The sequence below is a fragment of the Biomphalaria glabrata genome, chromosome 2, assembly GCF_947242115.1.
Source record: "Biomphalaria glabrata chromosome 2, xgBioGlab47.1, whole genome shotgun sequence".
Classification (NCBI taxonomy): Eukaryota; Metazoa; Mollusca; class Gastropoda; family Planorbidae; genus Biomphalaria; species Biomphalaria glabrata.
Genome location: NC_074712.1, coordinates 60229699 through 60257667, shown reverse-complemented (window position 1 = coordinate 60257667; position 27969 = coordinate 60229699). Strand labels below are relative to the sequence as shown.

The 27969-nt window shown below is 33.9% G+C and overlaps 2 protein-coding genes across 3 annotated transcripts; one reads left to right on the top strand and one right to left on the bottom strand.

The window, feature by feature from the left end:
- Positions 1-195: 195 nt before the first annotated feature.
- LOC106062271 (ribosome biogenesis protein BMS1 homolog) lies at positions 196-16747 on the top strand. Of its 2 annotated transcripts, none has more exons than XM_056021745.1 (23): positions 196-533; positions 1052-1242; positions 2477-2556; positions 2651-2839; positions 3563-3705; positions 3879-4000; positions 4160-4347; positions 4508-4638; positions 5552-5663; positions 6064-6247; positions 6910-6999; positions 7216-7388; positions 7900-7981; positions 8693-8842; positions 9195-9358; positions 9742-9930; positions 10666-10846; positions 11634-11692; positions 12492-12614; positions 13105-13252; positions 14157-14332; positions 14669-14818; positions 16144-16747. In XM_056021745.1, the coding sequence occupies exons 1-23, from the start codon at positions 367-369 to the stop codon at positions 16354-16356; spliced, it is 3405 nt and encodes a 1134-aa protein (XP_055877720.1). In that variant the 5' UTR covers positions 196-366; the 3' UTR covers positions 16357-16747. The 2 variants fall into 2 exon arrangements, with proteins under 2 accessions (XP_055877720.1, XP_013076029.2); XM_013220575.2 differs by having other exon boundaries at positions 197-533; positions 9192-9358.
- A 1178-nt stretch (positions 16748-17925) lies between these two features.
- LOC106062375 (U4/U6.U5 tri-snRNP-associated protein 2-like) lies at positions 17926-27827 on the bottom strand. Its single transcript, XM_056021747.1, has 15 exons — positions 27699-27827; positions 26900-26963; positions 25417-25511; positions 24941-25077; positions 24140-24236; positions 23220-23275; positions 22320-22545; positions 21881-22026; positions 21520-21565; positions 20885-20979; positions 20548-20676; positions 19538-19599; positions 19115-19256; positions 18710-18796; positions 17926-18323 (listed from the first exon to the last, which is right to left on the bottom strand). The coding sequence occupies exons 1-15, from the start codon at positions 27796-27798 to the stop codon at positions 18078-18080; spliced, it is 1728 nt and encodes a 575-aa protein (XP_055877722.1). The 5' UTR covers positions 27799-27827; the 3' UTR covers positions 17926-18077.
- Positions 27828-27969: the final 142 nt, after the last annotated feature.

The window sequence follows — 27969 nt, the reverse complement described above, 5'->3', positions numbered from 1 at the left end:
TGCTTCATGTCAATTTCATTTCGTTTTGTACCTTTTCGGTCATGTGGCCCTCGACACAAGTGTCGGAAATTAAATTGCCCTACAGGTCGAACTTGGTTGGGCATCACTGATTTAGACTATTTTTGACTTTTATTATAGATCTGGTAATTTGTTTAGGCTAGTGAGAGCAATCATTGGAAAAATAAAAACTATCTACTTCCGTATTTCCAAGATGGTGGCGTAAACAATTTCACGTGTTCTGGTTTCACTCTAGATCTATATCTTATCTTATATATCGAGGTCTTGATCTGTAATTTTTTATTGACACAGATCTATGCCTAACAGACTATTCACATATTCTTGTTAGGTTAGCACAAAACTTGCTCGATGGATGAACCAGATATCAAGAAGGGTCATAGACCCAGACAGGCAGGCCGAAAAGCAGATAAGAAAAAAGCGAAAAACAAACATGAACAAGACCTGACTGCTAAGCAAAGAAACCCACGGGCGTTTGCCATACAATCAGTAAACAAAGCAGCTAAAGCTTTTAGAAGGTTAATAATTCATTTACTTACTTATTGATATAATCATCATATGTAATTGGATATAGAATTAAGAATAGAGTATTAGAGTATAGACTAATCTATGTAATGACTAATTATCTAATATTGTAAATCTAATTAATTTTAAATAATAATTATTTAATGAATTTAATGGTAATTATGTGCAATACTCAATATAATTCAATACTTGTTGGAGGAAGAGATGGCAAAAAGATGGTGCCAGACACTGGTACTTCACTGCTAGTGCTATTGGCACAAATGATATCAAATAGTTATATGTATTTCATTTCTTTACCTTAAATATTTGAAAATAAAAAAAAAACTATACATTGCAGACCACCCTCATATAAATCTCATTGTCGAGTCCAGACCAATGGAACTGGGCTTCTGCAACTTTATTAGGTACTGTGGGTTGGAGTTTTGAGGTGGAGGTGCTGAAAAACACAGCATCACAGGCATGGTTTGAGCTTCACATTTGCAAGTTCTTAATTATTTTCTTTTCATTGCAGAACAGCAGATATAAAGACTAAAAAGCAACACATACCTAAAGTTGACAGATCACCCACTGAACCACCCCCTATTGTTGTAGCGATTGTTGGACCACCAAAAGTTGGAAAGTCTACATTGCTAAAATGCCTGGTCAAGAACTTTACTAAACAAAAATTGACAAATATTAACGGCCCAGTCACTGTTGTAGCTGGTAAGATCTTCCTCGATTTCAATGTAGTTTCAGTTTCTTTTACTATGAAGCAGAAAGTAAGGCGTATGTATGGGTGTATGTCCCGCATAGAAATCACAAGTACTGTTTGACCAATCTTGATAAAATTTGGCATAAACATTCCTTTGGTACTAACTGGAACCATGACTTATGTATAGTAGCCCTAAAACAAACTTAAGACCCTCAAAAAAAAAAAAAGTTGCCCAACTCTATGAAAGTGTTACTATTTCATGGATGTAGGCCATGTTTCCCATGTTTACATGAGACAAGATTGAAAAGATCTAGATTTAATTTTAAGAACTACACTTTGCACAGATAGTTTTTTACTTTGACACATGAAAATTACAAAGTATAGTCTATTGATTTCATTATTTAATCAAATTAAGCTTCAAATTAGTCTTTCAAAAGCATTTTTACATAAATTCGTTCCTTATATATATGCGAAGCTAGAAGTCCTGACATGCGTTCTTTCATTAGACAAGACTGAAATGTTACACATCTCTCTAATCAACTCTATTCCACTCTAAGATGATAGAACTTCTATTCGCAAAGATAGTTTTATACTTTAACACATGAACATAATAAAATTAACTTCCAAATTTGTTTTTCTAAAGCATTTTTACATACATACATTTGCTATAACTGTGAAGCAGTGTTGACATATATTTTAATAGTTCAATTCATGTGTCGCGCACACCTTAGATGCGCAGTGAAAACACACTGTGATAGGACATGCAAATGAGGCTCTATATGGGTGATATTAAATATACTAACATAAAATAATTAATAAGCTTATTGAACCTTAAATTCAATCTTCAACTGATAGAGCAAGAATGTTTAGAGCCTCAAGCCCCCTTCATAGGCAGCCAAGCCAAGTTCAAGCATACTTAGCCTCTCAACACAGCTTCCCACAAAGTATTCTAATGCACTATATCAGTGACACGCATATTGAGACCCACTGGCCGTGGGTAATATAGGGCTAGTTTATATATATATATATATATATATATAATTTTTTTTTTTATCATACAACTTAATAGTGGCATAGCAAAATTGGTGGGGAGAGGTGGTGTTCAATAATAGATTAAAGCTTTTCATCATGTATTGTATTTGCTCAGCCCTAAAAACTTAATAAGTTTCAGCTTACTTCAGAATATATGGTATTAGCTATTTCTGCTATGACTGAATTGATACATAAACACTGTTCCTATTTCAGGTAAAAACAGACGTTTAACATTGATAGAGTGCAATAATGATATTAATTGTATGATTGATGTTGGCAAAGTGGCAGATTTAGTAAGTGTTGCTGTTTTTTCTTATCTATAATTTTTGTAAAGACAGTTTAAAGCTGTATCAGATGTAATTTTGCTATATATTTTATTTCTGCTAGGCTCTGTTGATGGTTGATGCCAAGCAAGGTTTTGAAATGGAAATTTTTGAGTTCTTTAACATCTGTCAGGCGACTGGTTTCCCACGTTGTATGGGTGTACTTAACCACCTGGACCAATATAAAGACAGCAAAACTGTACGCAAAAGAAAGAAACAGCTTAAGAACAGATTTGAAATAGAACTTTATAAAGTAGGTTTGGAAATTTGTACAAATAGTTATATACCTATTCCCAAAATTATAAAATCATTTTAGAAATCTCAAAACACCATCAAATTGTCTCCTAGCTATCACATTTTCTGTACACTCTGATCCAAGATGTTTTGTAAGCATTTATATAGAAGAGGTTTCTTCGCTGCAGACACAAATCAGCTTGAGTTAAAATTAGCATGGAATTTTTTTAGTTTTTAAAAGGCATGCCAACAGTATATGCCCCTCTTCTAACAAAGATATGCTTGAATATCTAATAGATTTGTGCTAAAATAGTACAACAATCATGAAGTATTTAATTTTGTTAAATCACCAACTCCTGTATGTCATTCATTTTTCTAAAACAGTGTTTCCCAAACTGTGTTCCGCAGAACCCTTGTGTTCCGCAAGACCTGAATATGTGTTCCATGTACTGCAGGAATAATTACTAGAGTAGGTCACCACGCGAATTAATCTCTTTAAAAAATAATCAAAGCGTTCCATTAAGGAAATAGTTTGGGAAACACTTCTAAAACATTCATCGTTTTCTATTGGAAATGTATATTGGTGCATGTATAGCCACTTGGGTGTACCATTACATTTTAGCATTGCAAGAAAAAGAAATATTTCCTTTTCAAGCCAGCTCCCCGTTAACTTAGGCGTAACTTTCTAGACCCTGCATCATTCCATGAAGACTCACACAGTGTTATACTTTATTCTTGTCAGGGTGCAAGATTGTTTTATCTGTCCATGCTAGTCAACGGGGAATATCTCCAAAATGAAGTACACAATCTGTGTAGGTTTATTTCTGTTATGAAAATGACTCCGCTTGTGTGGCGTGCATCACATCCGTACGTCTTGGCAGACAGGTAATTAATTATGTACATGTTGTGGAAACTTATAGCAGCTAGAAATAATATTCAAAATTATTTTTTTTTAGCTTTAAAAAAAGTTTTTTTTAAATTTTTTTTTCATAAATAAAAAAATTTTTAGAATTTATGTAGGGGATCATTTTTTCGTTTGATTTCCAAATGATTGTCAGAATGGAAGATATTACCAACCCAGAAAACATCAGACAGAACCCTAAGTGTGACAGGGTGGTCAGTCTCTATGGATATATGCGTGGTACCAACATGAAATCAAAGTCTGTAGTACACATTGCAGGTAACCAAATTTTCAAGTTTTTCGTGCCCATTTCAAAAATTTAAATATAATGTTCATCGTCTGGTTCATTTTTTGTATCTTACTGGTTGAGAAAATGATTACTTTTGAAGATGTTGTTTTAGCTTGTCTGGCTCATACATTTTGTTTTATTAAATTTAGGCTGTGGGGATTATGTCATCAAAACCATGACCTACCTCCCCGACCCGTGTCCCACCCCACAGATGGAGAAGCGTAGGAGTCTTAATAAACGGGAACGTCTCATCTATGCCCCCATGTCTGGAGTTGGAGGCATTGTGTATGACAAGGATGCTGTGTATATAGATATTGCCAAGCCAACTCAAGAGGAGGTCAGTCTAATGCTAGTCCAGTTTATAGATTGACTTTTTAACACAATAGAATACTGGAAGTAAATTATGCTCCAGTCCCATGGTAATTGTAGACTTCACAGTTAGATGTCAAAGCAATTAAAAAAATATTATTTGTTTTACTTTTTGTGTTCTGCTATAGGAGAAGCCAACTGGTCTAGTAGCTGCCTTGATGGAAAGTTTAAAGCCTGTAGACGAGAAAGTCAAAGAAAGTCAGATTTCTATATTTAAAGGAGGCCCCTCTCTTTCTGGGTCGGACTTTTCTAGGAAAAGGTAATGGAAAATAAGAGCTGACTTCATAACATTACATCGCAGCCCCAAGAAACATATTAATTTTGCCGGGTCATTTACTTGTTGAGCCTTTACTTCCTTAGCCCCTACGCAAAACTGAAAAATATTTCTACTCTCATATTTTGATGATACATAACATAATAAATTTAAACTATATTTATATTGTTGTTATTTTTTTAAGCTGAGTATGTTGCTAAAGGGCTGGCTGACATGCACAGTACTGTGGTGTCACTAGAGGCTAATCATGCTCTAGTTTATTATCTTGTAGTCTAGAGGAAACTTTTTGAGACTGATAGGCACACTCTTTAGATAGGTTACCTTTTTCATTCTTCTTCTTTGTTCCCATTTTTTATGTCGGAGGGTTCAGATCGGAAATCCTATATCTGAGATGAAGCACACTGTGGTTTCCAGATCAGGCAGTTCTCCGTTTAATTTTTCTTCTATAGAAAGGTTTTGGAGCCAGAGTCTAGTTCAGGCTTCTTGATAAAGTACTTAGTAGATGCCGCTGAAAAGGAAATGTTCTGTTACCATCTATGCTGGTCAGCTTTCAATTTCCTTTCCTTCTTTCTTTGGATCAAATAGTTAAATCATTCATCCTGTGTCTGATATGACCTGTGCAGTGGGTTCAGCCAGTCTTCCTTAGAATTTATCCTATGCAGGGGTATTTTTGGGGCCAATGACCTTACCAGACTTTTTTATATGGCATGCAGGTTTCAAGACTTTAATTGACATACATTGGTATCACTCTACAGTTGCATCTGTTGCTTGGTTCCAGTTTTCATATCCAAGAGAGTGTGTGCCCCATTCAGCCGTGTCCTGTTAACAGAATATCATAATTCATTTTTGTTAAAATTCTCTCTATAAATGCCTCATGTATGTTATCATCTTCTCAAAGGCATGTGGATAAAACTAGTGATGATGAGGAAGATGAAGATGATGAGGAAGATTCTGGTATGGACACAGATAGTACAGAAGATAATGACAGTGCTGAAGATGAAGATGATGAAGTAAGTACTTACAAATAAAAGTTCAGTTTTCTTTTTATGTTCTAAATGTGTTTAGATAATATAATATGCTGTATAATCTTTTGTTTATCTGTTGTCTGTGAATAGTATTGTGTGCTGCCTAAACTTAATTTATTTATCCTCAATTTGAAGCACTTGTTCACATTCTGTGGATTAATCTTTTCTGTCATATCAATTTGGGAATGTTATAAAATCTTTTCTTTAATTCATAAACATATACACCAACTAAATATATATATCTCCTTTAATGAAACTCTAATATTAAAAAAAAAAAGAAATATAGTTTTATAGTTCCATTCCCTTTATTTTTGCACTTGAATGCTAAGAAGAATGAATAACTTTGTATCTGAGATGAGAAACAAAGGTATATATTTATTTCCAGGTCAAGAGTCCACCTAGGAAGAGGAAGAAAACTGATCCTTATGATGAGAAAGATATAGATGAAATAGGCTATGAAGAAGAAGACGGGGATGCAGAAGGAATGGAGGATGATAGTTCAGATGTGGATGATGAAAGTGTTGATGAAATGGAACAGGATGAACAAGAAGATAGTGATAGTGAAAGTGGTAAGGCTTATTAGAAAAAAAAAATTTGGTAATTGTATTTTGAAATAATAATAATAATAATAATAATAATCTTTATTATCCGTAAGGAAATTTGTCTTACAATTTGTGCATTACACCAAACAAAAAACATTATAACTATAAGAAACCAAAGTGTACATTCACACCAGACTCACTCATAATTTACATGTGACAAAGTTTATACCAGATTGTTCTTATTTAATGATTTGATTGCCAGGGGAACAAAAGAGTGTTTGTGTCTGTTTGTCTTTGCTATCGGTGTCTTGTATCTCTTTTGTGATGGTAAAATCACTTAGTCCTGACACAAAGGGTGATTCTTTATTTCGAGGATCTTGTTAGCTTTTTTATAGATGTTTGTCTCAAACAACTGCCCAAATGGGGTTTGTTTTTTCTAACCAGTGACTAACAACTTTGTAATGTAATGCTCTTGTGAGTCCTTGTACAAAGACTTTGAGAACCTGTTAATAAAAGTTGCATATCTTACTGCAAGTTACTCATGCTTTGAATTTTTTGTACAGTAAATTTAAAACTTAGTATTTGAATTGCAATGTTAATATTAGTGCTAAGTTTTTTTTAACAATTTAAAACTGATCACAACCTTTTCAGAATTGATTTTGTTATTTTAACTTTGTTTTTCTGACCAGGCATGCTAAAGTGGAAGAAAAATATGTTTGAAAGGGCAGCCTTGAAACATAAAAATAGAAAAAACTATTTCAAAATGGTTTATGGAGAAGGTGAGTTTAGAAAAATGTCAATATGTTGGTTATATGAAATAAGTTTTCTGTTCAATTAATCATTTAATATATTTCATAAAGTCTAGATTGTACATGTTTTTTCTTAAATTCTAGTATGCACAAAGAAATTTACTTTTATTAGAATGTATTTGTATCAGGTACAAACGTTGTGTAATTATAACATTATTTAAAACTATGCAGTCTTTATGTACTCAGATGCTGATGACAAGAAGGACGAAGATAAAGATGATGAAGAAGATGAGGATTTGGCTGGTTTGTTCAAAGTCCTTAAGAAACACACTAAAGACAACTCTCAAGTGGACAGACATGAAATCAATAAGCTAGATTGCAACAGAGCTGAGAATGGTGAGAGTTTGGATCTTGACGAGGTTTGTACATACAGTTTACACGGCTTTTTAAAGTTGTTTAGTGTGTGTAACTAATGTGTTAGAAAACTGTATATGACCACTGCACAGGTCTTCTTGGCCCTTGGAAATATTTCTGTCAGATTTAGACTTAGATATTGGAAAAGACTTGCATTAGCTTTTTAGCAGGCAAGGACTTTAATGATTGTAGGAAGCGTGGTCGAGAGGCTAAGTACGCTTGAACTTGGCTTGGCTTGGCTACCTAGAAGGGGGCTCGAGGTTCGACACCCGACTTGGGCAGAGTTGTTTACTGAGCACCTAAAGGCAGCACGGAAAACCAACTCCTAGATACCCCCTCCCCCCCACTGGTCTACAAATGAGATTGGACCAAAGTGCTCTGAGCATGCTATAAGCATGAAAATAGCGCTATATAAAAGCTATAATAATAATTATGAAAAAGTTGCATTTAAAGGGTTGATTAATCTTTGTATAATTGTATAATTCTGCTTGTTATGATTTTTTTTTTCTGTTTCAGCTCAAGGAGGACATTGCTGATTCATTTGTTACTGGCAAATGGGATGCAAGTGAAGATGCTAAAGCCAGGCTAGATGAAGATGGTAGAAACATTTTAGATCTAAGTTTTGTAGATTTAACCTTAGTACTGATTAGTTTTTCGTATTTCCTGTATGTTGTTTGTTTTATATTTGCTCTCGTTTTTTTGATTTTATTTTGTTTTTGGACATAGCATTGTTAATATTGTTAAGATTTTCTCTACCAGGCCTTCTATTAACACTGCTTAACAACACAACACATCTAATTCAAGAACTTGACAACAAGAGTTTCAAAAATAGTGTAGTTTTTGTAACTAAATACATCAACAACCAATACTACACAATTGGCTACACTAACTACAAATGCTTTTTTGTACAAAACAGAATTGCCTTACTAAACTCTACAAGCTCTCTTTCTACTCCTGGACTAGTATAGCTACATTCTTGAGGACACACATTGCACCACACTGTATTTACTGCCTTGCTGTCCTGGACTACTCACATTGTACTTACTGTCTTTACTGCCTTGCTGTCCTGGACTGAACTGCACTGTTTTACACAGCCTCTGGTCCACAAAGGCTTTTGATCACATGACCATTACATGGGTCATATTTGCATGTACTAGCAGTACTGTCCATTGACAGCCATTCACCTGTGTGATTTGCCTGAGTCATGTTTGTCAGTAGGTTGCACACACATTAACCCTATCGCTCTGCCACTACAGTTACAGCAATATATATGTTTATATTTATTTTTTTTTTTTTTTTCCTACTTCAGATGAATTATTTGGAGATTTTGAAGACTTGGAAACTGGCGAAAAATTTCACGGCACTAAACCGTCCTCAGCTCTTGACAGTGAGGATGACAATGAGACTAAAGAAGATGATAATGAACAAGAGGGTGAAGAAAAAGAGGAAAATGATGAGGGTAGGAATTTTTGGTTTTACACAGACAAGGGATTACGGCTGCAATTTTCACAATTATATCAAAATATCTTCTGGTTTTGTTTTATGGACTTAAATATACTTTTAAAGAAAGTATTTAGCTTTTTTCTTCTTTATTTGAGAATATTCTGTGAAAAAGCCTTAATATTAGTTCAGTGTTCACTTATAGTGATGGTCTTAGTTATTTGTCAGGCAAAAACAAATATTTCCTCAAAAGGGCTGCTCTAAAAAAAAATGTCTTATATTGGCAGCATTTGAGGAGGATATCAATTCTGTTAAGTGTGAACCACATGATATGCTGAAAAGCCCATTTGGTAAACTCTATTCCTCAGAAGGATCTGATCAGGAGCGACCCAAAACAAAAGCAGAAATGACAGCACAAGAGAGAAGGATGGCCAAGAAGAAGAAGATTAAAGACCTTTTTGACAAAGAGTATGACAATAAAGGAGACTCCGAGTTTTATGATTCCTGGAAAAGCGAGATGGATGAACAGTCCAAAGTAAACATTTTTTTCTTTCTAAATTTGTAGTTACTAATGAATCCATCAAAATGTATTTTGTTCACAGCTACTGTAGACATAAGAAACCCATACAATGTTATAAAACAGAAACATATTTGTTTCAAAAGACCATTAAAACTTATAATAGAAATGCTACTCTAGCAAGCAAGTCTTAGACACAAAACTAGCATAGACCTGATCTGCCTGTACATGACAGGCGTTTACAGTATTAAATTAAGTATCTTACTGTATATATATGCAAGATGGTTATTTCAGTAGGCTTCGTTCCCATACTTTATGTGCTAAAATTTTTTCTTTGTATTTACTGTAAATGCTTTATACATCTTTTCTTTGTTTTTAATTGTATTGAATTAATCTGCCAGTTGAACAGGGCGGAGTTTGAAGAATTGCCAGAGGAGCAGCGAGTTCAGTTTGAAGGCTTCAGACCGGGGATGTATGTCCGCATTGAATTTGACCAGATGCCCTGTGAGCTCATTGAGAACTTTGACCCCACATATCCCATCATTATTGGTGGTATGACCAACGTGGAAGAAAAACTAGGTTATGTCAATGTAAGAAAATTTGATTTTAATTCCTTTTTAAAAAATGTGATTTGTCTCACTTTCAACATTTCTTTTTTTTAAAAAAAAAAGCAAAATCTTATAAAATTGTAAATTTAGTTTTAAAGTGTTTATTTTTTTTGTAATAGACTACAAATTTTATTGTTAGCTTGCTTTGAATGACAATGTCTTTGATTCCGAAAATTACGGATGAGTGCAGTGTTTCACATCCATCCATCCCAGTGGGGCTACAGCCCATGGAGGGCTCTGGCCTGCTTCAACGCATCCTTCCATTAAGATCTCTCCTGGGCCTTTCGTCTCCACGCTCTAACCCCAAGCTGTTGCAGATCTGCTTCCACATCATCAATCCTCAGTGTTTCACATGACTATGCAAATCCAGCTGTGACCTGCACATTTTGTAACATCTAATACAGACAAAGTCTATGTCTGCTAGGGTCTATTTAAGTTAGAATAATTAATAATAATAGAATAATATTTGCAGCTGAGAGGCCAAAACTGCTTGGCTATGCCTTGGCCACCTAACAAGGGGGCTTGAGTTTGAACCCCTTGTTGAGCAAAGTTGTGTTTGCTGAGCGCCTAAAGGCAGCGCTGAAACATTCCCTCCTCCTCCCACTGGTCCACAAAAGAAATTAGGCCGTAGTGCTCCGAGCAAGTTACAAGCATGAAAGATGCATAATGTTAAAGCAATGAAAAAGAAATAAACAATGTATAATGTTTCTGAACTAGGTGAGGATAAAGAAACACAGGTGGTACAAGAAAATACTGAAGACCAGGAACCCTCTCATTCTGTCTCTTGGATGGCGCCGCTTCCAAACTATTCCCTTCTATTACAAGCTGGAAGACAACTTGAGACGTCGTATGCTCAAGTACACGCCAGAACACATCCATTGTCATGCTACTTTCTGGGGTGAGTGTTTTCAGTCGTTAGAGAGGAATCGTGTTTAAATAGGGCTGGAACAGATGGGGCATAATGGCCAAGTAGTAATGCACTCAGGGTCATGAGTGCAAATCGTTAGGGAATGGGATATGAGTGTTATGAACATTGTTTGCATTTTTGATGTGACCATCAGTAAAATTATTACCACTGTAAGGAAGTCTATCCTAGTTGTTTAAATTATTCAAGGTATTGCTATTTGTAAGGACATCTATCATAGTTGTTTAAATTATTCAAGGTATTGCTATTTCATTAGTGTTTCAACATACATCTACATTGAAGTTAAATAACGTTACATTCATTTTTTTGTTTAAAAAAGAAAGTAAAGTTTTATATAAGCACTAGAAAATGATTATGCCTACAAGGGTTTAGATTGGCTCTAGATTTGCAACCCATTAACAATGTATCAACATAGTTTTAAACGAAATACAATTCACTTGAAACTTTCTCATGCTTGTATCCCTTTACTTCAGCTTAATAAATCTTTTCAGTCAATGCAAATCACCTGCCATAGTTTTACTCATGGTTGCCTCAGAAATATCCAGACTATATAATAAATAGTCATCTCTGAGTCCACCAGACTCTAATGGGGACCTGACATTTGTTTGGGAAAGTTAAGATTCATGGTCATTATGCTGGCTACATATGGCCCTTGTTAACCTTCAGCCATAGAAACAGATGGGCTTTACATCATGTACTACTTGGGAACTTTTCTTTTATGATTTAATCAACCGTGTCATTTGTATTTATCTATTTCTAGGTCCCATAACTCCACAAGGTACAGGCTTTCTAGCTGTAGAGTCTGTCAGTGAAAAGACAGTAAGTAAACTTTTTTTTGTTTAGTTGCTGTCTCAATACATTTGCAATGAATTTGTTTTGATGTTTTCAGCATTTTATTATCATAACAGCCCCTGATCAGTCTCTACTTTTGATCCTTCAATAGCCATTAGAGAATGGAATGGTTGGCCTGAATAAGCTTGGAAAACCAACAATTTAGCAGAATTTAAGTCACTGATTAACATGCATGACTAGATTGACACATGAAATGCATTGGACGTAATTATCTTTTCATTTGAAGTATCATCTGTAATCGATAAGATATGGCCAAAGTTTTTTTACTGTGTCACTTTTCCTTTTAAACATTCCTTTTAGAAAGGCTTTTAATTAATTTTCTGATTGCTTGACCTTTTTATGTGGGACTATGATATGACATTAGGCAGTATTCAACCAAAAATAAAAGTTCAAAAGTCATGACAAACATGGCATACATTAACTCTTTCTCTCCGTTATTATTTTTCAACATTTCGTAGGAATTCTTCATTTTGCTCTTTACTTTTTCACTACCCTGTTATGATTAAGCTTCAATAGCTTTGTCGTTTGTTATCAGAAAATGTTGTATTTGGTATATAATTAAAGAAAAATGCATGCTCTTTTTATATAACACAGTCAAGTTTATAAAATTAAACATTAATTTAATTAAATGAGATCAAATCATCGATGGTATCGCGATTAGGAGAGAAAGAGTTAAGCCTGGAAGAATGCATCAATACCTTTGCATCATTTTTTTTTAGCTTATTTCTTCACATATACATTTAATTGATTCTAATTTCAAATGTAGGCTAATTTTCGTATTGCTGCTACTGGAGTTGTCTTAGAACTGGATCAGTCAGTTGAGGTGGAGAAGAAGCTGAAACTGGTGGGAACTCCCCTGAAAGTATTCAAAAAGTCTGCATTCATACAGGTCAGTGGCTTCCAATTTCTAGAAGTGTTTTTTAGTTTCACTTCCTAGTGTGTTTCTTTTGTTTATTGTCTTCAACCTGAGTCAGCTCAGTGGTTTACTTATCAGAGAGAGAATATAGGAAGAGTTGTGTTGGGTTTGTTTTAATACCACTGTCAAGTGTAATTGTTTTCAATATCTTTGTGCACATGTTAAAATGTTGATCAAGAATTGACTTCTAAATAGGTGCAAACTAACTGGGCATCATTATATAGTTTAAGATGAGGTATATCTGGATCTTTTTCTCCACTTTAGGCTAAATAACTTTGTCTTTCTACCTTTATCTTTCCCATCATTTACTTAGGGGACAAATTAAAACCTTATGCTTTCAAATGCAATGTTCAATCTCTTTAACACCAACATATGGACATAATTTTAAACAATTCACCTCCATACACAAATGTGCATATATACAATTTCGGGGAATATACATCTTACATTTGTGTTTTTGTAGGATATGTTTACCAGTAGCCTTGAAGTGGCCAAGTTTCAAGGTGCTCGGCTGCAGACTGTAAGTGGGCTGAGAGGTCAGGTCAAAAAATCTCTGCATACTCCTCCTGGTGCATTCAGGGCGACATTTGAAGACAAGATTAGAATGAGTGGTAGGGAAATTGTATTACCATTAGTCGCCTCTTTAAGGGGAACAGTTTCAGTGTTAAAGTGAAAGAAAAAAATGTACATTACATCAAGCTTGCGCTTCTTGGTAGTTGAATTCAATTTCTAAATGTTTCTTTTTATAGCTCTTATTATTTGATTCTATTTAGGTTACACAGTTCTTAATTAAAAATAAATATGTGTCCAATTTGTATTACATTTATTCAATCATCTGAATTCATATGATAACTAAATGCGGGTCTAAAATGTGAACTTATTTTGTAACATTGAATACAATTCCTTCTTCCTTACTTTTGTTTCTGTATATATATATTTGGTAACAATTAATTGCAATGTTCATTTGTTACATTCAGCATTGAACCTTTTTAGTAAAACTTAATCATGTGTAGTTACCAACATTATTGTTTCATGACATCTACCCTTCAACACTTGTATGCCACATATAAAAGTCTTGGCTTGCTGTCAGACCTATTTACAATCAAATAAAATAGACATTTCATTGGACTCAAAAAAGATTCCATTCTAAAGCCTATTAATTTTGACAAAGCTTAAGATCAACTCACTCCGTCTGTCTGGCGGAATTCTTTTACATTTTTTTTCTCCTACTCCTATTCATATGTCATAGTAAAATTTGTATCTGCATTTCTCTGTAAATGTATGCATGCTTTGTCAGGTCTTCATAATTAAGTTACAATGAAAGTATAGCTTATTTTAAACAGTTCTAGTTGTCATAGCCTCGTTAAAGTCAGCAGTCTTTCCTAACTTAGAGCCAATGACAAAGCTTTAAAATTAAGTCACCCTTTAAATCACCTTCCTATTCAATATTTTTAATTTTCAAAACAAAAGATTTTCTTCAACCTGTTATTGATAATTGTGTCTGCTTCTCTACAGATATTGTTTTTCTAAAAGCTTGGGTGAAGCTAGATATCCCCAAGTTTATCATGCCAGTTACTTCCCTTTTATTGACACCAGAAGCCAAGCAGGCTTGGTTGGGAATGAGAACGATTGGCCAGTTAAGGCATGAAAGAGGACTTGCAGTACCCCAGAAAGCTGACTCTGCTTATAAGGTTGGTTTTTGTTTTTGGTAGCTGCCTTATGAACAAAATTATGAATTATTGTATTACTGTAACTTCATTTTTACATGTTATAGTAACAAATAAAAAATATTTTATGATATTTTGGACATCTGCAGCACACAAAATACTAGATAATGTATTTAGTGATCACCTTTTTAATATTTAATAATCTCCATTTTTAAAGTCTAGCACCTCCAAAATAAAGTGTTTATTTTGTCTTAACACTTATTAAAATGGAAATGTTTAAGTTAGACCTTATCATTTTTTTTTTAATTTTAAACATGAATTTTGGGTTCATTTAAAATAATGATTTTTTTCTTTTATCAGCCGATCGTTCGCCCTGAGAGAGAGAGAAAACCATTAGTTATCCCAAGGCATTTAAAAAGAGTTTTACCTTTTAAAGATTTACCCAAAGACTTGAGAGAACCTCAACAGCAGAAGAGAGTTGCAGTCGTCATGGAGCCAGCAGAGGCCAAGGTGACATGAATTTATTTATTATTTAGAACATAGCTGGTTAAAACTCTCAATTGTATAAGATTTGTAAATATTCAACTATAATAATATTTGGGGCACAGCTGTTGCTGACAATAGTTTGAATGTAATGGTCTGATGATGCCACGTGTGGTTGATGTGGACCAAATTATTAGTAAGAGTTTACTCTTATCTAACAAGGAAATCTCAATAAAGAAAAAAAAAGTGTTTATGTACAATTTATCAGCAACTTACAGTTAGGAGGTCATGCAGATAAGGCATAATAATGGTAGAATAAATATTTCCAAATAGCGTAATATGATTAGTTGATTCTGGCATGAATAAATCTCAGTTGAAATATTGCAGGACACCAAAATTGTAAAGCAGATTTGACAAATTGTTTTCTTAACCCTTAAAACGCGTGTGGCAGTATAGACTCTTAATATCAGAATTGTAATTCCATTTTGCTCAGCACTTTAAGGGTTAAGTTTTACCCATGGTTCATTTTGCGAAGGAGCTTATGTTACAAAGTTAAACATTTCAAAACATATTGCAATCACTTTAAAAGAGGCAATGAGGGTAAACAGGAAAAGATGATTGATGTTTATTACAATAACACAAAGTGGCAATTGAGCCTTGTGTTCATGCAAGGAGTGTTGTTCTCAGGTTCACCCATCCTATTGCCCTATCCTCTTTTCTGACCAACAACACATTTCCCAGGGTTGCTCCTGAATCAGATGTCCTTAAGGTCCGAGAACTTCCGGTTCCCTTCTATGGACCTCTTGACCAAGGAAAGGCTTTTATCCATGGCCAGGATGAGAAATCGGCTCTTTCACCAATCCCTCTGTCCGAAGTCCCACCTTATCTGAAGAGATAATGTATTCGCACCCGGTATGTCGCTGCGCCCGGTCCCCTTGAGCCAAGCACAAGTTCCCTCTCTCGTACGAGGCCGGAGGCCGAGCCGCGTGGGGGCCCTTCGTATGCCTATACTGTCCCAGGGTTGCTCCAGATTTACATGCCACTTATTAGGCGCATCTCTTTCTTTAGTTCTAGAAAACTAGATGTTATTTCCTTTGTGTTGCTTGGGCTGCTTCTCTCCATCTAAACAGTGCCAGGGTTGAATAGAGCATGTGCAGCACAAATGCCAATGCAGAGTAGTTCTAATAATATTTATAGTAATTTTTGTGTTTAGATTATTATTATTTACATGTGTCTAGTCTTGTATTTGCTACATAAGTGTATCCATTGTTTCTGCACATTGTTAAGATTTTATACAAATGCTCCTATTGCTTGAGTCAACTCTAATATTGTGTTGCTAATGTATTGGTCAGGTTGCCAACTTCTTGAAGCGTGTCAAGGCACTCTACAACTTCAAAGCCGTGTCACATCATCGTGAGATGAGGCAGAGGGCCAAGGAGCATCAGAAAAAGAAAGAGGCCGAGGAAGCTGTGCGGCAGGAAAAGTTGAAAGAGTCCAAGAAAAGGTTGCACAAAATTTTAGGGGAGATGAAAAAGAAGAAAGAGGGAAAGGGAGGCAATAGTTGATTTTTGAGAATATCACTGACTGTATGATAGTGTGAAGAATAAAAAAGTTTAGAGTGACCTGCATGAAAGTGTTAGTTTGAAGTGTCCTGTACGAAAGTGCTTAGAGTGCATGACATAATAATAATAAATTAATTTTAAAAAATGGAATGACATTTATCACACAGAATATTTTATCTGTACATCTTTGTAAATAATATATGTTACAGTAAAAATGTAATAGACTTATTAGTATAATTTGCCACTGTTGATGTTACTTGATGGTATCTTGGGACTGAGTGTTGACTTGAGTCCAGAGTCCCATAACAATTGTTTGCTTGTTAAGTGAAATGATTATTTGCAAGAAAGAAAATTGAAGCAAATTTTGTTTTGTCATTAAATATTGAAACATTTACCAATTATATTGGTTCTTCTATATATTGAAATCAAGACAATAGATTTGAAGGCTATCTCATGTTATGTTAAAGTTCAATTAAAGGTCCTTGATTAGCAAGAATATTTAGATAGTAAATTGAATTCTCACAAAAAAAACAAACAATAAAAATAAATTTAGAAATAATTTGGTGATGGGTCTCCCAACAACAACAAAAAAAAACCACTAAACACTATCCATCCAACTTTGTTGTCAGTCATAGAGAGACGTGTTTTTTTTTTTAAGAACTAATTGAGATTCTAGGATTAAAAGTATTTACTGTCTCTAAACAATTAAATATGTGACAGTAAAATACTGAAAAAACTTATGACTTTAACCCATAAGCTAAAGAAAATTGCATGGTCAGGGAGATCTTGTGCTGGAGTTTCTGAAACAGTTTTTAGTTAATATAAAACTAAGTTCTCAGAAAACTTAAATTTACTAACTGTTAATCAAAGATGCTGAACTGAATTCTAAAACCTTAAATGATGTTTTTGTCAACAGAGTCCAAAAAAACAATGTGCACCTTATGGTTGATGCTAATCTCAGTCAATAAAGATTTTTTTTTTCAAGATTCTACTGCCATCTAAGCATAGAAAAATAGATTCTACATCTCTGATTATGACTAAATGCGTAATAGAATTTAAAAAAATTGTTACATTGAACAATTTTAAGTGCAGCCCGTTAGAGTTGACTGCAATTGTTCTTTAGACCCAATTCCTTATTTCTTAGTGTTGACTGAAAAACCCAGGAAATCCAATAAGATATTTGTAAAGAATTTCATGCCATCTCCTGTGCCCATTCATAAATCAATTAGAAAATATAACAGAAAATAGGAGGGGGGGGGGGTTTGAGTGGTTAAGTGTTTGGCTTCAGAACCTGGGGTCTTGGGGTTCAAATGTTGATGAAGACTAGCCCTTTAATTTTGGGATTTTTAAGGAGCCCCCTGAGTCAACCTAACTTTAGTTGGGGAAAGTAAAGGCGGTTGGTGTTTGTGCTGGCCATGACACCCTGCTCGTTAACAGTTGGCCATAGAAACAGATGACCTAAACATCATCTGCCCAACAGATCGCAAGGTCTGAAAGGGGAAATTTTCTTTATACTTACAGAAAATATGGCCCCCCAAGTATTATAGATTAAAAGTCAAAAGTTGCATAATGTTCAGATTTTTTTTTTCTTTATTTTTAATTAGTTGCCTTACATATCAAATGTATATAACAAACAGAATAATTATTAGCTTTCAAAGTGACATAAAATATACAATAAAATTAAAGAACCAATAATAAAACATGCTGCATAAACACCATCCAGGCTACAGTAATGTGGTCAGTGTCTGGTCATCCCCATCCATAATGACAACGTCATCAGTGAAATTTTGTTTATCGTCTTGACCAGACGGAGGCTGCACATGGTTTGGGTTTCTTTGTTCACCTGCATTCAAGTCGGCACTGATCTCCATTTGGTCAGAGCTTATCTCTGTCTGACTATTGCCATCTAAGTCTACACCATCCTTAGGTTTATAAAATGGGTTAGGAATATCCTTTCTCACTTCAAAAACCTGAAGAAAAAAAAGAAATTCTCTAGTTTAATTGTCACAACTTTTCTTCTGATGAATGAATCTGTGAGTTGTGAGAGACAGGATTATGTATAAAAACAAACAACAAAATGTTTTAAAATTAGAAGATATACATAAAAAAAAAGAATAAGACTATCCATCTCACTTAAAGCTCTCATTACTTTAGAGACAAACACCATAACATTACAGATAGCCCTTATTGTGAAATGGACCAATATACAATGCAAAAAACGATTGGTTTCCAATTGAAACTACAGGTAACGTATTGCACACAATTTAAAACGTATTAATATATTTTTACTATGCCTGGCAATGGTTTAAGTAGATTAAGTGAGAAAAAAAAAAAAGTCAATGATAAATTTCTTTACCTGTATATAACTTTCAGATAATGTAATCATCTGAGGTAAAATATCAGCAACATGCAGATCTTGCATCTCATACCATTTGCCTTGACCCTGTTAATACAGTTTGTTTTTTTATAGACATTAGCTTTCAATTAAAATGTCATTTGGCTATTACCTTCCACACCAACTCACACAGAAATCATATAAACAGATCAAGCTACAGTTTCTCCCATAATACTATTGGATAACACAAATGACTTTTAAAACTTGTTTTAAAAATTGTTCATACTTATTATACAAATAATATGGTTTATAAAAAAATATTCAAATGGCAAATTTTTTTTTTCGCCTAAAGAATGTGGCATACACTTTTTTTTTCGCACTAACATTATAGGATAATTTAAATTGTATCTAAAAATTTGACATCACCTTGTGTAAGACATGACACCTGTAACTTCCCTTGCCTTTGCCAGGGTCACCATCGTGAATTATATTGGCTACAAGGTCATAAGTAGTGTGCTTGTGTTCGGCTCTGGTCTCTGGTGACAACAGATCTCCAAAGTCTATATTTCTGTCATATAAAAAGTCTTATTTAATAATTTATTATTTATTTATTATTATAATAATTTATTATTGAATTTTCAGTTTAAAGCACATATAAAGAGCAAAAAAAAAAATATATATATATTCCTATTAACTCTTATGAGATAACATGATATGTTTCACCCACACTAGGGCTTTCAGAAAAATGTTTCTATGCCATTAAATCATTTGTCCAAAATAAATCGTTAAAATTACAGGTATAAATTTAAAAAAAAATGATAGCAACAAAAGCATGCTAAAAAAACTTACTTAATGGGGAAATTAACAATTGTAGGATTTTTCTCAAAGACAAAGTAATTTTTGTTGAATCTCTGAAAATAACAAAAAGACAAATAAGCTATACAGCTTTCATTTCTGTTTAAAAGAGACAAAGATTATTGGCAGAGTAAATGTAGAAAAACCTTGCTTATGCCGATGACATTTCCTTATTGGGTAAAGAAACCTCTGACATGGCTAGAGCCTACACACAACTAGAAGAAGCATCTCAGCCAACAGGACTTGAGGTCAATGACAGTAAAACTAAGTACATCGCAATGACAAGAGACAATCAAACAGAGGGACAATATATCAAAATCAAATACCACGAATTTTAAAACGTCCAAATATCTAGGAAGTACAACTGATTTAAAAAATGACCTACTAACAGAAATAAAGGAAAGAATAGCAGGAGGCAACAGGGCATTTTATAGAAGCACCCATCATTCACTTAAGAGCAAAACAATTTCAAGGAAAACCAAGAAAATAATATACAAAACCATAATAAGACCAGAAGCAATGTATGCAAGTGAGACCTGGACACAGACAAAGATATCTGAAAATTTACTTAATACTTGGGAACGAAAAATTCTTAGGAAAATCTATGGTGCCATACAGGATGAAACAGGGTGGAGGACACGCACTAACCATGAGATATATCAATTGTATGAAGACCCACCAATAGTGACAGAAATAAAAAAGAACAGACTATGGTGGGCAGGTCACCTTCAAAGAATGGCAGATAACAAAGGAGCAAAAATTGTATACAGGCAAAAACCAAAAGGCAGGCGACCCAAAGGCAGACCCCAAATGCGATGGATTGATGATGTGGATTCTGGAAGCAGATCTGCAACAGCTTGGGGTTAGGGCGTGGAGAGGAAAGACCCAGGAGAGATCTGAATGGAAGGATGTGTTGAAGCAGGCCAGAGCCCTCCATGGGCTGTAGCGCCACTGGGATGGAAATGTATAAATAATGATCATGCGAACAACTTTGAAAGACTAACCTTGAAATAAATGATGATAAAAGAAGGCAGTCTGGTCAGCTGGAAACGTTTCATAGTGCTGTCTTTGTGTGTCTTGTATTCTTTCTCCGTCACACCATTAAATTTACTTAACAGCGTAGCAAACGGAACCTGAAAGTAATTATTTTTTTTATTTAGAGTGATGCACAACTTAATAGATAGTAAGCACATTAAGCAATTTGTTTATCACGCTCGACGAAGGTTTCAAATATCTTCATCATTGAGTAAAATACTTTAATTAAGTCCTAACACAAGTAGATAAATTGTCATGCTTTTGATACATGTTCTTTCCTCTCAACAAATCGTTTTAACCCTTTACCTGTGGAATGATGTTCTCTCTGGACTCATCAGGATACAGTGGGGGTGGTGGGAGGTCACAGGTCAAATACAACCAAGGCATGTCAGCAACTTGTTCTGGTGAAGTAGTTGCAAATAGAAATAAGCTAAGTACAACTTTTTGTTACAACTATTTCACTCAGATATGTAACATAATTCTAGACAATAATAATAATACAAAATATCTGTCTAACATTCCAAATAATAATATAAAATACCTGCCTACCATTCTCCTTAAAATGGAAAAAAACACACTGCATAATATACTAAATAAAATATTTTTAAAAACCTGCATGTTCCATAAAATAAAATAAAAAAATCAACTTTAAAATTCTAAAATGAAGCCCATTCAGAAACATTTTAAAAAATTAGTGGAAAAAAAAAAGTTGACTAATTTGAATTCATTTCTTGTTTGAATTTGGGGTATCTGTAGTTTTCACTTAACCATGATGATAAAGACAGCGTGATGCATCTCTTTGATATTTTTGAATATATTCTACTGAAGGCAAATTAGTCATAAAGAATGTTTAATGTTACAAAACTTTTAAATCAGCAAATAAAAATTGAGTCAAAATTTCTCTGCTATTGGTACAAACATTAATTACAATTTATACAAACCTTGATACTCTTCTTCTAGTGATAGCTTAGCTTTCTCTGCATCACTCTAAATGGAAATAAATACAATATATAGTTTAGCTTGTTGAACGTAACATAGAAGATAATTAGGTTCCATACAAGAGAGAGAACAAGAAAAGGCTAAACCCATTTGTTACCTATTACACAATTGTATGTATAAAAAACCAAGAAGAACCCTAGTTTGATATATATGCGAATGCTGCCTACATCAAGTGTATCAAACATTGGCATTATTATGGGTTACTGGCTTTTGTTAAGAGGTTAAAAATTCATTATTTTAATGATTTTATGCTAGTTTCATATGATTTTCAATAATGAAAGAAAATATTTTCTAATTACTTACCAATTCAGCATTAGGAAATTTACGAGAGTAGACCAACATCTTGCCTCTGAAAGTTTTATTTATGATACTGCTGGACAGTTTCTTAGTACCATTTAATGCCGAGTGCATGGCATTGAGAAACCAAGACAGAAAATCAATTGGATCACCTGGTGAAGAAGATGTGCAATGAAAACTATAAGATAAACAAGTAAACATGAAAAAACTCTGTAAGATCAATCAAACCAATAGTTATAGAAGGCCTCAACGCTGACCAGCGACATCACAACCTGTGGGTAGTTTAAACCAATAGCTTGTTGCCAAGTCGTACAGAACTGTGACATTGCAGGTCAGTGTTCAGGCCTTCTATAGCGATTGATCTCAATCAAACTGATCAACCAGTTTTTACAATGTGCGTTATATGAGCTATTGTTGACAAGATATAATATTTCATGAAAGTTACCTTGTACTGTGATTTGAAATTTTTTCTTGGAACACAAAACCACAGCCTGTAACATCTCATGAGGGCTCACGTGAGCCTTGAAGTTACACGGATTCCATAGTTTCCGAATCAGCTCCCCAAATCTTTGTACCAGCAAGAAGCTGATGTCGCCTGGTGGTCGTTTAATATGTTTGTAGTTATCCTCCTTTAAGAAGTAGTTTCTCAGCGGACCAACATGCGAAAGTGACTAGAAATGATAAGAAAGGAAAAGTTATTAAAGAAATTTAGCTATTTAAATAAGATTGGTCAACACATGGCTTGCAACCCTAGAGTGTAAATCAATATATAGGTATATTTGACCAGTTCATTACAGTACAGTCAGAGAGGAATTGTGAGAGAAGGTGGTGCCCCAAAAGTTCAACAGCGTAAGGGACAGGTGAAGGTGGTTTTTAATTGATGCCTTTGTAATATCCTTATAATAAATATATGGCAAAATGATTACTGTAAGGGCTTCATACAAACAAGTCCCTTTGTTAGCATGACAAAGCAAGATTGTAGCAGGAGCCTTCAAAACAGTATAAAGTCATTCATTCATTACAGTAATTTTTCAATGTTCTTTCTTGTTTTTAATTAGATTTTTGAATTGTTAATTTTTAAAAATTGTTTAAACTCTTCTATAATGTGTAACAAACATTCATAAAACATTCATAAAAACTTAGCTATAACTACTTCAATATACTATGTGTTCCATTCAAATGCTACCTGAATATAACATAATCTGACTATGTAATAAGAAGCAAATACCAATAAAGAGTACAATGGGAATACCAAAAGATTTAGCCTGTGTAAGGACTAAATTGCAATGAAGCCATTCAATGAACACTTGTTTCTATTCTAGAATGAGTTCTTAGTTTTTCTTACCTGAAGTACAACATTACAGTAGTCATTGGCTTTAATGTTATTCAGACCAACAATACCTACAGACAGTCAAACAAAACATAAAAAAAGGTACTTAAAATAATTAGTTCACAGTAAGGAACTTTACAATATGAAAAATCATTATTACTTGCAGCAGAATTTAAATTTAAAATACAAATATGGCTTGTCTACTAGAAAGATCTGACTCAATTTCTTTTCAAATCTATTGCTGATTCTTATATGTACATTTTGATCAATTAAAATTATGTTGAGCAAATTAATTACATGGATAAGGTTATTTTTGTAGCTTTTTTTGGTTAATTCTGCTACAGCTAAATGTTAAATTAGAGGCTGAATGGTAAAGCGCTTTGCTTCTGAACTGGGGTAATGGGTTTGAATCCTGGTGAAGACTGGGATTTTTACTTTTGAGATCTTAAGGGTGCCTCTAGATCTTAAGGGTGCCTCTGAGTCCACCCAGCTCTAATGGGTACCTTAGTTGGGCAAAAGTAAAGGCGGTTGGTCATTGTTCTGGCCACATGACTCAGTCATTAAGGGTAGGCCACAGAAACAGATGACCTTTACATCATCTGCCCTATAGAACATAAGGTCTGAAAGGGGAACTTTTACTTTTTTTTTTTTTAACTAAATGTTCAATTACAAAAAAAAAAAAAAGACTGGGTCTTAATGAAAGTAACTGAAGAGAAGCTCAGGGTCATCAAATTGGACAACTTAAATTGATAGGTTGTTACAGGCAAAAATTTACATCATTTCTGCACTGCATGTTTGCCGCTACCTGCTACTGAAGACTGTCTACTTAAGCTCAGTCCAGATCCTGCATGAAAGGCCAAAGTTGTACCAGTCTAAGAAAAGCCAAACACTAGCATTAATTATGTGTACCCATTGAAGGTGCTATCATCACTTACCTGGCAAGTAGGTCGTGCCGTCATAGGCTCTGGACAATTTGGGATTTTTATCCAGTTTTCTTATCATAGCATCACTAAATGTGGGATTAAGTACATACTGAAAACAGACATAACACATAATGTAAAACACTTGAATATTGAATATTGTCTACTGAATTCAATACTGCTGAAGCAACTACTTGCAGCCTTGCTGATAATGTGAATAAAAATGATTTCTTTAAGATATCAGAAAAGAAAACACCTACAAGCTTCTATGTCTATTTTAGAGCAGCCATGTTTTTCAAGCTAAGTAAAGCTATCAACGTATTTATGATTATTTATGCATTTTTGTATAGATAAAGATTCTTATGATCTTAATATCTATATTTAATTTTTTAGCGCAGTTAAGTGTGAGTTTACATAAATACCAGGAATTGTCTACAACAGAATATGTCCTAAGTAAAAGGGATACAGAATTTGAGAACTTATTTTATAGGTGTGGACACTGATAGTTTTAGTTTGGATAAAATAGGATATCAGAAGAGTTATCATTTAACTGCAGGAGCAATGACTGAGGCATTTGAATCCATGACCATTGATATCTTTGAAGACTTTTCATAATATACAACAAACAGCAAGAAAACCAATAACAAATCAATAAAAAAAGAAGATGAAACACAAATAGGATGATTGACTAACACAACACATACAAAATTAGCATGTACGAAAGTGACAACTGACTGCCCCATACAGCTAACATTCACTTCACTCATGACCTGCTCAATACAATCTGTAACACTGATGACCACACAATATACTCACAATGATATCGTCTAGAGAAGAATCAATGATCTGATAGTTATCTGGAAGACAGTAGAACTTCTGGGTCAAGAGGTTGAGGAACACATGGTGACCTTCAAATACACTGTGGGTGTATGCATGTGTGTTGTTGCCTCGACCTTTAAAACATACAAATATAAGATCAATCACAGTTTAAGGGAATTTTTCAAAGGATCATGTGCTTAGAAACACTTCTTACCAACAGATCAAATTTAATTTGTTTTCTAACAATTATTAAAACATATATTTTTACCCAAAAAAATTTAGCAAAGATATACTAGTTGAAGAAACCAATACTTGTAGTATTCCTACATAAGATATGCTGGGCACATGACACAATTGTTAACCATTGCACACAATAAGAAGAAAACTTATTTAACATGTGCCACACGGACAGTTAAGTTTCAATGGAAAGCATTTTTTTCGTCTAATAAAAATAGGAAACTCAATGTCTTTACCTTGGAAATATTTCCCACAAACCATACATGCATAGACATTGATGTGTGATAATGAAATAGAACACAGTTTCTCAAAGTCAAAGTCAAGTACTGATCTGAAAACAGAATAAAGCACACATTTAGTATATATATTCATTATTTTCTTTATTTCATTTATAGCACTACACATTTATCAAGCAGGGTTACTAAGCACTAAGAGTAAAAACAACTTTACCAACTAAAATATTAAAAACATAGTCAAATGTATTCATTTTTGTTTTTGTAAAAAAAAAATGACCTTGTAACTTTGGATAGAATAATCTTAAAATAGCATTCACAATAAAGATAAAAAGAGCAAGGAATCAATTTCTCAAAGCCAATAATGTCATTAATGTAATAATGTCATATTACGTAAATTTTGATTTCCAATACTAGGTTAAACCTCTTGATGTATTCTGTGATAGGTTGTAACTAATTCTGCAGAAAAGGACCTTGAAATATTGCATTTTATAGCCACTTCCTTCGGGATATTATAAAATCATCACATTTAAACATTGAACAAAATTAATTGTTGGTTGGCTCATGTCAACAATAAAAGATCATTACAGAGTTTGCCAGCCCCCCCCCCCTTCTGTAGCACTTAACATCCTAGTGGATGATCACTGCCCTCAGGGAACTCATGGCTTAAGAGGGTTATGTTATAGGCCTGTTCTCCTTCCACCAACAAAGATCCTTCTTTGTCTTCCAGCTGGTCATTGCATGCCACGGTGTCACTGGTGTTGTTACCTTGCTTTAAGGAACAGTTCAAGTAGAGCACAAGGTTACAATGATAACTTCAAAACAAAGCAACATCTGTTTCTGTGACTGATTTATTAATACAATTGTCCTGGGATTAGCAAATAACTTCAAAACAAAGCAACATCTGTTTCTGTGACTGATTTATTAATACAATTGTCCTGGGATTAGCAAATAACTTCAAAACAAAGCAACATCTGTTTCTGTGACTGATTTATTAATACAATTGTCCTGGGATTAGCAAATAACTTCAAAACAAAGCAACATCTGTTTCTGTGACTGATTTATTAATACAATTGTCCTGGGATTAGCAAATAACTTCAAAACAAAGCAACATCTGTTTCTGTGACTGATACAATTGTCCTGGGATTAGCAAATAACTTCAAAACAAAGCAACATCTGTTTCTGTGACTGATTTATTAATACAATTGTCCTGGGATTAGCAAACGATCATATGCTTAGCTTATTCCCCCCAAATTTTGAAAAAAACTCATTAAACTGTCTCCAATATTTTAAATAAGATAAAACTGATAAAAATATATATATAAAAAATGACTACTTGTTACCATATAAAACAAATATATTAAAAAAAAGAAAACTTTTTGTGAGCAACAATTAAAACCAACAATGATGAACTTAAATTACAAATATAAAAAAAATTTTCTGAGACCTGATGACACACTTGCAGGTTTTGTTTTGGTTTTCTTACCTATTAATTGTATCCAAATAAGGGCATGACCTGCTCCTATCAATTTTCGTATCTTTCACAGGAACTGTATAGCAAAAAAATAAAAAATTAAATAGATGGTAAACATTCAGACATTAGGAAAAAAAAAACTAACAGCATAGAGTAGTAAAAAAAAAAAAGTAAAGTTCCCCTTTCAGACCTTGTGATCTATGGGACATATGATGTAAAGGTCATCTGTTTCTGTGGCCTACGGTTAATGAGGGTGTCAAGTGGCCAGCACAATGACCAATCGCCTTTACTTTTCCCCAACTAACGTTAGGTACCCATTAGAGCTGGGTGGACTCTGAGGCACCCGAAGATCCTGAAGTTAAAAATCCCAGTCTTCACCAGGATTTGAACCCTGGATCCCGGTTCAGTAGCCAAGTGCTTTACCGCTCAGCCACAGCGGCTCCATAACAGCATAGAGTGATAGACTTTAATATAAATTATTGTATAAAACAAAATTTCCTACAGTTGACCAAAATAAAATGTTGAGATTTTTTAGTTGACTATGTTAGAGTTTGCATAGAATTTAAACATGCCTTTTTGCCAACGTACTTATTTTTAAAATACTAAAATTATTGTCTAGATCTAAATGTCATTTACCCTACAAAGCAAAAGTTCTCAATAATACTTTAAAATTTAAAGAATACAATTTTTTGTTCATTCAAAAAATAATTAAATTTCAATTCATCATAATGATCATTGTGTCCATGATTGTCACACAGAAACTAGAGTTATAAATAAATAAGCTTTTGCTGATTTAAAGACTAGACAATACCAATATCTGCTCCATCATCATCTTCGGCCGAACGTTTATATTTAATCTCAGATTTTGGCTTTACATCTGGTTTAACTTCAACTTTCATGGTGGCGGCCATGTTAGTTGTTTCTTAATTATTTAGATATTATATAGGTCTGTGATCTGGATCTATAATTTACTATGCCGGTGTGTTCTGTAAAAGAAAAATGACTTTTTAAAACAGTTTATGCAGCTCTAGATCTTATTACAACACTTTAAAATATATTTAAAGTAAATATTTAAAATATAA

What these genes read in the sequence shown, in the direction of transcription:
- LOC106062271 (XM_013220575.2), top strand. Translation starts at nt 367, where the DNA reads ATGGATGAACCAGATATCAAGAAGGGTCATAGACCCAGACAGGCAGGC. An exon ending in CCAAGCCAACTCAAGAGGAG is followed by an intron (nt 4,348 to 4,507) that starts GTCAGTCTAATG and finishes GTTCTGCTATAG; the next exon opens with GAGAAGCCAACTGGTCTAGT. An exon ending in AGATGGATGAACAGTCCAAA is followed by an intron (nt 9,359 to 9,741) that starts GTAAACATTTTT and finishes TTAATCTGCCAG; the next exon opens with TTGAACAGGGCGGAGTTTGA.
- LOC106062375 (XM_056021747.1), bottom strand. Translation starts at nt 27,798, where the DNA reads ATGGCCGCCACCATGAAAGTTGAAGTTAAACCAGATGTAAAGCCAAAA. An exon ending in TTGTGGGAAATATTTCCAAG is followed by an intron (nt 25,078 to 25,416) that starts GTAAAGACATTG and finishes TATGTTTTAAAG; the next exon opens with GTCGAGGCAACAACACACAT. An exon ending in ACTAGAAGAAGAGTATCAAG is followed by an intron (nt 20,980 to 21,519) that starts GTTTGTATAAAT and finishes CTACTTCACCAG; the next exon opens with AACAAGTTGCTGACATGCCT.